General features: G+C 49.2%; 1 protein-coding gene across 1 annotated transcript in view; it reads right to left on the reverse strand.

Annotated features, from left to right (window-relative positions):
- CSMD2 (CUB and Sushi multiple domains 2) overlaps window positions 1–11,444 on the reverse strand; it is a 304,492-nt gene that overhangs the window by 22,647 nt on the left and 270,401 nt on the right. The window contains 6 exon segments of the mRNA XM_017736114.1: window positions 598–771; window positions 2,925–3,113; window positions 3,833–4,006; window positions 5,520–5,693; window positions 6,260–6,433; window positions 8,693–8,887. Coding sequence (XP_017591603.1) covers window positions 598–771; window positions 2,925–3,113; window positions 3,833–4,006; window positions 5,520–5,693; window positions 6,260–6,433; window positions 8,693–8,887 — 1,080 coding nt within the window.

Below are 11,444 nucleotides of genomic sequence, written 5' to 3' on the forward strand. Positions count from 1 at the left end.
AAGGGGAAGGAGAAGGGGAAGGAGAAGGGGAAGGGGAAGGAGAAGGGGAAGGGGAAGGGGAAGGGGAAGGAGAAGGGGAAGGGGAAGGGAAGCCACCAGGAGCTCCCTCAAGGCTCAAGGGCTGGGTGACAATGGGTGATGATGACAATGGCTGGGTGACCATGGCTGGGTGACCATGGCTGGGTGATGATGACCAAGGATGGGTGACTGTGGGTAGGTGACCATGGGTGGATGATGATGACAGATGGGAGATGATGACAATGGGTGGGTGACCATAGGTGGGTGATGATGGGTGATAACAATGAGGGATGATGATGGCTTGGTGACAATGGGTGGGTGACAATGGACAGATGACGATGGGTGGATGATGATGATGGGTGGGAGATGATGACGATGGGTGGGTGACCATGGGTGGGTGACCATGGCTGATGATGATGATGGGTGGGAGATGATGACGATGGGGGGGTGACCATGGGTGGGTGACCATGGCTGATAGGGTAGATGACAATGGGTGATGATGATGAAGGGTGAGAGATGATGATGGGTGGTGACCACGGCTGGGTGAGCACGCGGTGCCCCCTTCCCGAGGCCCCTCACCGGAGCAGTGTGGCGGGGAGCCGCTCCAGCGCCCATCCAGCTGGCACATCCGCGTGGCATTCCCGACCAGCGTGCGCCGGCCCAGGCAGCTGTACCTGACCACGGAGCCCACGCTGTGCTTGTCCCCCGAGATCTGCGCGTGGGGAGGGGAGCCAGGGTGGCAGCAGGACACCACTGCAACAGAGGCACCATCTTCAGCCCCAGGGAATTCCGGAATTCCTGGATGGTTTCATTTAATTCCAACCCTTTCCATGGGCGGGGACACTTTTCCCAATCCCAGGTTGCTCCAAGCCCCGTCCAGCCTGGCCTTGGACACTTCCAGGGATGGGGACACCTCCAGCTTCTCTGGGAAATTCATCCCAGCCCTTCCCCACCCTCACAGGGAAGTTCAACACACAGGAAACAGAAACATGGAAAAAATCTCTTTTTTTTTGACTCTTAACCCCAGGAATCCACGGAATCAGTGGTAAAACTGACCTGGGTTTCCCAATGCCCACAACTCCTCCAAATCCCAGTATTTGAAGGAAGGAGACCCCTCGTGCTCAAGGACAGCTGGGGGCTGAGGGAGCCTGGGATATCAGGGAATAGCAGGAATTTCCCCGGCTGTGGGAACATGGATCATCACTCGCCAGCTCCCCAGGATCCATGCAAGGGGTGCAGACAGGACAAAAGGGAAGGAGAACGTGCCCAGAACTGCTTGGTGGGATTCGGGCTGGAGGGATAAACGGGGGAAAAAGAAAAGGAACGATCCCAGCTTTGGAACAGCTCAAGCCAACTGGAATTTCTGGAGCTCCGAGGCCATTCCCGAGGGCAGGGAATGGGATTGCAGCTGGTTTAGTGCTCAAAGGGACAAACTGGTCCTGCTGGGGGTGGGGCTGCTCCTGCCTGCACCTCCCTAAGGCAGCTAAAATCCACTTTGGATCCCGAATTCCCAGGGATCTGGGATATTGGGATGCCAGCGCTGACTTCTCCCGAAAATCCTGGATGTTTTCTAGTAGGGATCACCAGGACAGCACGAGATCACCTGGAATATTTTGTCTTCCCACACTTCCCTAAAACCAAACCATCCCCTGGAAGCTCCCAGCTCCAGTCCCAGTGGGAGGAAGGGCTGGGACACTGGGAAAAACTGGGATAAAGCCAGAGCAAGGGTGAGGATGGGAATCCTCCGGAGCACCTGCACCAGCTGAGGGGATTCACCCTGGATTTATCCAGAATCCTGCATTTCCCTGCCGGAAGGGGGTGGGACCTCACTCAGGGGAGTCCTCCCTCACTCAGGTGGGTTTGCACTCAGGTGTGTCCTTGCTCAGGCGAGTTCTCACTCAGGTGAGTTTTTGCTCACTTGGGTGTGTCCTCCCTCACTCCACTGAGTTCTTGCTGGACTCAGGATAATCCTCACCCAGGTGAGTTCTCACTCAAGTGAGTTTTCACTCAGGTGTGTCCTCAGATGAGTTCTCACTCAGGTGAGTTCTCATGCTCAGGTGTGCCCTCACCCAGGTGAATTCTCACTCAAGTGACCCCTCACTCAGCTGTGTCCTTCCTCACTCAGATGAGTTTTCACTCAGGTGTGCCCTCCCTCCCTCAGGTGAGTTTTCACTCATTCAGGTGAATTCTCACTCTCCCAGGTGAGCCCTCCTTCACTCAGGTGAGTTTTCTTTCACTCAGCTGGGCTCTCCCTCCCTCAGGTGAGCCCTCCCTCAGGAGAGCCCTCCCTCAGCTGAGCCCTCACTCAGGTGAGCTCTTCCTCTTTCAGGTGTGCCCTCACTCAGCTGAGCTCTCCCTCCCTCGGGTGCTCCCTCCCTCAGGAGAGCCCTCACTCAGGTGAGCCCTCACTCAGCACAACTCTCCCTCCCTCAGGTGAGCCCTCCCTCAGGTGAGCTCTTCCTCTTTCAGGTGAGCCCTCACTCAGCACAACTCTCCCTCCCTCAGGAGAGCCTTCCCTCAGCTGAGCTGTCCCTCCCTCAGGAGAGCCCTCACTCAGCTGAGCTCTCCCTCCCTCAGCTGAGCTGTCCCTCCCTCAGGAGAGCCCTCACTCAGCTGAGCTCTCCCTCCCTCAGCTGAGCTCTCCCTGTGCTCCAGAGCCGCTCCCGCCCTCTCCCCTGTGCTCCATCCCAGCTGGAGCCGCCCGGAAGCCCCAAGCCCCATCGGGGTCCGCCTGTCCCTACCGAGAACCCCCTCCAGTCTCATCCCTCTCCTCAACCCCAAAGGCCCTTCCCTGGGCAGCTCTGGAACCCCCGGGATCATTCCCACGCGCCTTTCACGGGCATTTCCCCGCGCGAATCCCGCGGGAGGAGCGGCCGGGCTGGGCACGGAGCGTTGGGAGCACTTACAGAGGCACTGGGGGAGGGCTCTGTCCCACGTGCCATCGCCCTGGCACGTCAGGACGTGCGTTCCCAACAAATAAAATCCATGGATGCACTGATAGGACACAGTGGTGCCGAAGCTGAACCTGTGGGGGCCGCTCGGCTGCACTTGCCGGACGCTGTTTTCCAGGTGCCCGGGGTCAGAACAGTTCACAACTGCGAACAAACAACAGAACAACACCCGAAAAATAACGGGAAACAAAGGGTGGGCTGGAAAACGTGGGATTCTCCCCCCTCCCAAAAAAAAAGTAGGAAAAAGTGTGGAAAATTGCAAGTTTCATGTTGTAATTTAAATTTTTTCCCCATGAATTTTGAGGGGGGGAATAGGAAAAATTCCTTAGGAAAGGGGGGAAAAAAGGGAGTCCAGGGAATCCTGCAGCTGCTCACCCAGCAGCAGAGCCTGGATCTCCAGCCCCACACCAGGATTTAGATTATCCAGCTGGGAATAACTGATCTCAAACTGGGATTTCTGTCGTCCAGCAGGGAATAACCACTAATCCAGCATGGACAGAGATCCTGGATTAGGGGAGTGCGGAGGGAGGCAGTGCGGGGAGGGGAGGGGATTTGGGAAGTGAACCTGAGTGCTGATCCCAAGGCAAAAAGGGAAAAATGCTCTGCACAAAGCTGTGGTGGTGGAGGAAAGGCTGCTCCAGGGGTTCTGATCCCAAATTTCCTTGTGCTCTCCCCACTTCCAACACACTCCAACGCCTCAGAGGACGCAGGGAGGTGAGGAAACCCCAACGCTTGATCCGTGGGATTTACAGCAGCCCTGGGAGCTTCAACATCCACTGGACATCCCCGGGTGCTTTGCAGGGATTTCTGGATTGGGAACACGGAGAAATCCTGGAAAAAGGCCCTGGCTATCCCAGACTGACCTCGGCAGGAGGGCAGGGTGCTGCTCCACTGGCCGTTGGCCAGGCACTGGGATTGGGAAGCTCCCTCCAGGCGGAAGCCGGGGTTGCACTGGAATTTGGCCACGTCGTTGAGGTTGAACTGGGAGCCCTGGGTGAGGCCGTTGGGGGGGTTGCCAGGGTGGCCACAGGTGATGGCTGCAAGCACAAAATGGAAATGTTACTCTGTTTATTCCTGGAAAAAAGTGGATTATCCATTGGAAAAAGTTCTGGAGGTAGCAGAGTGTAAAAACCCCCCCCCACATCAATCCCAAAACCCGGCGATTTGGGGCCTGCTCTGTTGAGAAATGGGATCACACTGCAAGAATGGGGTTTTTGTAGGTTTTACTGGCACCAGGAATTCCCTGCATCCAGGAATTCCCTGCATCCCTCTCCAGGCAGCTGAGTGCCAGGATCCCACACTGATTTACCCCAGACTTCCCTCTTCAAAAATCCCAGCTCCTGCTCTCAATCCCACATCACCCTGGGCATCCCAAAATCTGCTGTTCCCTCTCCCAGTGCCAGTCCTGGCTGCTCCCTGCAGGGAAAGGTTACACCTGGAGGCAAAGAGGGAAAAGAGGGAAAATAGGAGGAAAATCAGGATTCCAGCCCAGGGCCTGAAGAGCTGAAATCTCCCCAGGCAGGAGAACTTTTGTAGGAAGATTTTCCTTCCAAATCCCTCAAGTGAGGATTTTTCCGTCAGTTTTTTTCCCTGAGGTTGGTGTTGGATCGGGATGAGGTGAAGGGCCCAGGGAAAGGGAGATCCAAAGGCTGGAGCAGCGGGAAGCACGGCTGTCCTGGGAGATGATGGAGCTGCACCTTCCCAAACCTGCCTGGCAGCTGCAGGACCTCTGCTGATCCAATTTCCTCACCCAAGGATAGAAAGTGAATTCCAAGTTTTCACCAGAGCATCCTTAGGCATGAGAGTAAATTCCAACCATTCCATCCTTTCCAAACATTCTTCTCCCAAAAACTCCTGCAGGATCTCAGACACCCCCCAAATTTTGGAGTCACTGCTAACTTTGCCAACTCAATCCTGATTTCTGCTTTTCAGGCTGGATCCTGCCAGGTCATTCCCTCCTTCCCATCCTGTTCTTGCCGTGCCCCAGCACAGAAAGCTCCAAACCAGACGGGAGAGATGGGAACAAACACCTGGAGCACCACGAAATGAAATCCACGGATTGTGCTGCCTGTTGATAAGAAGATGCTTCAACTTATCAACACCTGAGAGCTCCAGGGAGTTGGTTAATTGGGTTATGTCCTGGGAAGATAAACGAGGAGTTTCAAGGTGATTTGGGAAGGAGCAGAGGAGAGATCCTGATTTTCCATGGACACGGAGCTTGGCTCTCACGGATTCTGACCACCGGGGTGTGTTTGTAGGGCTGTGCCTGCCTTTAACTCCCTCTGACCCCAAAAAGGCTCCTCTCCTCTGACCCCACACCTTCAGCCGGGCTCAGGAAGGAGAAATTCCGTGGAATTTTTGAAGCACAAAGCAATCTTTTCTTGGAGAGCCCCGGGGATGCTCCTGCAAAACACCCGGAGCGTGCGTGCACGGCCACCCCACATCCTGAGGGTGTGAGCCCCTTCCACACATTCCTGGCTGGAATATCCCCCTTCCACACCCTCCTGGCTGGAATTTCCCCCCAGGGCTGAAGGAATGACAAGTACTTACGCACACAGACAGGCGTTTTCCCGGACCAGCGGTGATCCTGCTGGCAGATCCGCACGGACATCCCGATGAGGCGGAAGCCGGGCTGGCACTGGTACACCACGCTGCCCCGGTAGTTGTAGTTCTCCCCATTGATCTGCCCGTTCACAATGGGGCTGGGCACGCCGCAGTGCCCGGCTGGAGAGGGCAAAACAGCGGGAATCACCCGGAGATCCCAGCAAAGGGGTCCCCCAAAGGCATCGCCCAAGGCCCGGATCTCTGCGGGATCGGGGTGCTCAGAAGTTGGGGTGGTAGGGAATGTAAGGATCGTCCACAGGGACACCTTCCACCATCCCAGGGTGCTCCAAGCCCTATCCAACCTTTCCATGGACGCTTGGGATGGGGCAGCCATGATTCTCTGGGCAATCCATGCCTGTTGTTTGTAGGGAAGAATTCCATCCCAATATCCATCCCAGTATCCATCCCAGTATCCATCCCAGTATCCATCCCTCTTTCAGCTCCAGGCTGTTAATTCCAGACTCTGCTGCCATAAATAATCCTCCTCACCCCAAAGCTCTCCCAACACCTCACCCCTACTGAGGATGCAGGAATCATTCTGCTTCCCTTTTATACCCACTTAAAACCCCGCAGCGCGGATTCCTCCTCCAATCCATCCCTAAAATCCCTGCTCCTTCCTGAGGCGCCCTGAGGAGCCTTTCCCAAGCCCTGGGGGTGGCACCAGGAGTTTCCCAAGGGATACCTACCCAGACAGCGCACCTCAGCCCCGCTCCAGAGCCCGTTGGCCATGCACTCCCGGACCCGCGAGCCCACCAGGGTGTAGCCGGTGTTGCAGGAGAAGATGGCAGTGGCCCCGTAACTGGTGAGGGTCCCGATCTTGTTCCCGTTGGGAGGGGTGGGAAGGTCCCCACAGGAGATAACTAGGAGAGATCCCAAAGGACAGTGAGGAAAACAGGCTGGGAGGGATGGGTTTGGAAGGAATGCACTCAGGCACGGCCCCAGGAGTTACGGCTGGAGCGGGCAGCTCATTAAATGATTCCAGGAATTGTAATAATTCCAGAGCAGGGTTGGATGAGGTGACAAAACCCAGAGCTGTTAACATTTATGCTTCAGGACACGAGGGAAGCACTAAAGACAGGTTGGGAAGGAACCAGAGGAGTTTTTCACACCAGAACTTCCTCACAGGGGAATATTTTTCTGTCATTCACCCATTGCTGGATGCAGCAGGAAGCCATTCCCAGAAAACCCGCAGAATCATGGAATGGGTTGGGTTGGACGGGACATCTCCCACTAGGCCAGGTTGCTTCAAGCCCTGTCCAAGCTGACCTTGGAATGTGTCCTGGGTTGCAGTGTATTCTATTCCCATCCTCAGGAGCTGTTGAAATCAGGTGGGGCAGTGTTTCCTTGCCTCCTCCCCCCAGACTTTCTGTTAATGGCCCATCATTGTCCTGCTGCACGACTCAGAGATAACTCCCTCCGGACTATCTTCTATTAATGAGCCTAATCAACACTTGGCCTCATGACTCATTACCCCATTGTGAGATGCTCCACCCAGAGGGAGGAACCAAGCATTCCATCGTGGATATAATCTGAGATTCTGAACACCAGAGACAACCTTTCCACTGGATTTCCAGAGGACAGGAGCTACACAGCCACCACTGGACCTTCTGAGGAAGAGCAGACCCTTTTCTACAGGATCACTGCTTCAGAGGACTGCAGCCACCATTCTACCAGACTGCTACCACCACCCTGCCTAACAGGGACTCAGGTTGTATCTTGACTCTGTCAGTTTGACAGTGTTTTCTTTTACCTTTTTTTTCCTTTTCTTTAATTTCCATTAAATTGTTATTCTGACTTGGTGCCTCCCACTGGTTTGTCTTCAAACTAGTACATAATTGCACAAAGTTTCCAATGAAAAGTGACACCCAGCTCGTCCCCACAAGCTGAAATTCCAAGATCTGCAGATCCCAGCTGGGTTTGTGGGATGCAGGAGCCCCTGCAAACCCCGCTCCCCCTCCAAACTCCAGCTCTTGATTTTATCTTCATTTTCTCTGCCTTCCAGCTCTGCCAACCCTGCGGAGCTCCCGCTGGCTGCTCCTGACCTCGGGGCACTGCCGAGATCCGAGATCCTGTCACTTGGATTTCGGTGGCAATCTGGGAACAAAAGGAGGTCAGGCTCCTGCTCCCGGATCCGGAGGAAGAGCTGGCAGGGGGAAAAGTGCATCTGTCACCCACAGTCACGGCTCCACAAACAAAGGCCGCAGCGGGGAAGGAGAGATTTTGCTGTCTCTGTCTGCACTTGGAGAGAAAAACATTCCACCTCTGACAAAAGGAGAGCTCCAAAAGCACAGCAGCGGTGTCAGAACAGCTGAGAGCTGCTCGTGTGCCCCGATGGGTTTGGTTTGCAGGTGCCGCCGTCACCTCTGTGTGAGAGCTGAGGGTTGACAGCAGAATTCTTTATTTTTCCTCCTTAAAAGCCCCAACTTCAGAGCAGCTGTGACAGCGAAGCTGCTGGGACCCCACAGCAACAGCTGAGCTGAGATGCTGGAGAAGTGCTGAGATTAAACCAGGAATCAGATCCAGAGGTGACCTCTCCCTGCATCCCAACTCTCTTCCAGCAGTTCTGTCTCCACCTCAGGAGTAATTAACTCTCACCCCATGGCAGGGACACATTCCACCACCCCAGGTTTCTCCAAGCTGGCCTGGGACCCTTCTAGGGATGGGGCAGCCACAGCTTCTCTGGGAAATCCATCCCAGCCCCTCCTCGCCCTCACAGGGAGAAACTTCTTCCCAAATTCTGAACCAAACCATCTCACAAATGCCCCAAAGGCCAAACCATGCTCCACAGCTCTGCTGCCTCCACCTCAGCTGCTACCAAGAGTAATCAAGTCCCACCCCACGGCAGGGACACCTTCCACCATCCCAGGTTGCTCCAAGCTGGCCTTGGACACTTCCAGGGATGGCGCAGCCACAGCTTCCCTGGGCAACCCATCCCCACGCTCAGAAGGAGGGATTTCTTCCCCAAAATCCGCACCAAACCATCTCATCTGGTACCCAAAGGGCACCACCACCTCCTTGGTTATCCACAATCACCCACCAGCACCACCCTCAAATCCCCGGCGCTGACCCCGAACACAAACCCAGCCCCCGGTGCCACCCTGGTGCCACCCTGCTCTTACTTTTACAGGTGGGCACGGGCTCCCCGATGCTCCAGGTGCCGTTGGCCTGGCAGCGGATGACCCTCTGGCCGGTGTAGTAGTAGCCAGGGTCGCAGATGAGCATCAGCTGGGCGTTGTAGTGGTAGTGCACCTCGTAGGTCAGGCGCCAGCGGCCGTGCTCCACCGCGATGCTGCCCACGTCGGGGCACGTCACAGCTGAGCCCAGCGGGCAGGGAGGAAAGCGAGACAAAAAAATAACACAGAGAGTTGGTTAATTGAGGTTTCAACCCCAAAACAATCCAGGTGTGGCGGGTTTTTAATGAGGGGGAACATCCCCTGCTGGGATTGTTGGTGAGAAGGGACAGGAAAACTTTCAGGGTGATGTTAAAAGCGGTGATGTGGCCTGAAATTCGGAGAGGAGACTCCTCGTAACGATGCTAAATCATGAAATAAAAAGCAGAGCTTGGTTTGGAAGCTTCCAGGTGGCCATGGGCACAGCTGGTCAGCAGATCTCTGCAGTTTGATAAGGTGAATTAATTAGGATTTCTAACAGCTACATCCCACAGGACACTCAGGTCCCCAGTGACCCAACCCTCGGAGTTGGTCCAAGGCTTTCTTCACCCCACTTCTCCTTCTCTCCTCTTGTGGGTCCCCTTTGGAAATAAGGCTCAACAATATTCCAGCAATGTGGTAGAAATGGATTTTTGTCGGTTTTACTGGCACCAGGAATTCCCTGCATCCAGGAATTCCCTGCATCCCTCTCCAGGCAGCTGAGTGCCAGGATCCCACACTGATTTACCCCAGACTTCCCTCTTCAAAAATCCCAGCTCCTGCTCTCAATCCCGCATCACCCCGGGCATCCCAAAATCTGCTGCTCCCTCTCCCTGTGCCAGTCCTGGCTGCTCCCTGCAGGGAAAAAGCTGATTTGGAAAGCTGATTTGGAGTAGAGATTTTGAGTAATGAACTCTAAAATCCAAGAGAAAAGGTTGGAAAAACACCAGGAGCTCCCTGGTGGGATTTTCCAGAGCCACAAGTCCAGGAAAAATACAGAAAAAGCCCAAATCTTTGGCTTTAAAAGCCAAATATAAATATAAAATAAATAATATAATAAATAGAATAGAAAAGGCAGCAGGAACATAAAGAGGAGTTCTTTAAGGGGCAGTATTTATAAGTTTAATTATAAATGAATTAAGCTTATTAAGGATAAACTCCTTTAATTTATCCTTTAATTTATTAAAAATCTTAGTTTTCATAAACACCTCAAGATTAAAATCTTAATATTAAAAAGATATGGAAAAGCTAAAAAAATTCTGTATTAAAAATCTTAATATTAAAATCTTAATGTCAAAAGTCTACAAAAAAGTGAAGAAAAATATTAATTTACTAAAAATTTTAATTTTTAGCTTTTTTGTAGATTTTTAATACTAGGATTTTAATATTTTTATTAAAGTTTTCATTTAATAAAAATGTTAATTTTAATAAAAATATTAAAATGCTCATATTAAAAATCTACAAAAAAGCTGAAAATTTTCATTTAATAAACATCTTAATTTTACTAAAAATCTCAATATGAAAATCTTTACGCTAAAAATATACAAAAAAAGCTAAAAAAAATTCTTCATTTAATAAAAATCTTAATATTAAGACCTTAATGTTAAAAATATACAGAAAAGCTAAAAAAATTCTTAATTTTCTAAAAATCTTCATTTTAATAAAAATCTCAGTATTAAAATCTTAATCTTAAAAATCTACAAAAGAGCGAAAAGAATTATTCATTGATTAAAAATCTTAATTTTAATAAAAATCTCCACATTAAAAATCTACAAGAAAGCAAAAAAAATTAATTTATTAAAAATCTCAGTATTAAAATCTTCATAGTAAAAATATACAGAAAACAAAAAAAATTCTTAATTTATTAAAAATCTTCATTGAAATAAAAATATTAAAATCTTAATATTAAAAGCATACAGAAAAGCTAAAAAAATCCTTAATTTATTAAAAATCTTAATTTGACTAAAAATCTCGATATGAAAAATCTTAATATAAAAAAATCTACAAAAAAGGGAAAAAAACTCCTTAATTTATTAGAAAACTTAATGTTAATCAAAATAATAAAATCTTAATATTAAAAAGCTACAAAAAAGCTAAAAACTTTCATTTATTAAAAATCTTAATTTTACTAAAAATATTAAAATCTTAGTATCAAAAATCTACGAAAAATCAAAAAAATTTCTTAATTTAATGAAAACCTCAGTATTAAAATCTTAATATAAAACATCTACAAAAAAGCAAAAAAAAATCTTAATTTATTCAAAATCATAATTTTAATATTAATATTAAAATCTTAGTATTAAAAATCTACAAAAACCCTAAAAATTTACTTCATTTATTAAAAATCTTAATTTTAGTAAAAATATTAAAATATTAATGTTAAAATCTACAAAAAAGCAAAAATTTTTCATTTAAAAAAAAATCTTAAGTCTCATAAAAATATTAAAATCTTAATATTAAAAAACTACAAAAAAGCAAAAAATCTTAATTTATTCAAAATCATAATTTTAATCAAAATATTAAAATCTTAATATTAAAAATCTATGAAAAAGTGAAAATTTTTCTTCATTTATTAAAACTCTTAATTCTAATGAAAATATTAAAGTCTTAATATTAAAAATCTACAAAAAAGCGAAAAAACCACCTTCATTTATTAAAAATCATAATTTTACTAAAAATATTAAAATCTTATTATAAAAATTCTACAAAAAAGTGAAAAAAA

Source organism: Corvus brachyrhynchos, unplaced genomic scaffold (genome assembly GCF_000691975.1).
Source record: "Corvus brachyrhynchos isolate BGI_N302 unplaced genomic scaffold, ASM69197v1 scaffold65, whole genome shotgun sequence".
In the NCBI taxonomy this organism is placed as follows: domain Eukaryota; kingdom Metazoa; phylum Chordata; class Aves; order Passeriformes; family Corvidae; genus Corvus; species Corvus brachyrhynchos.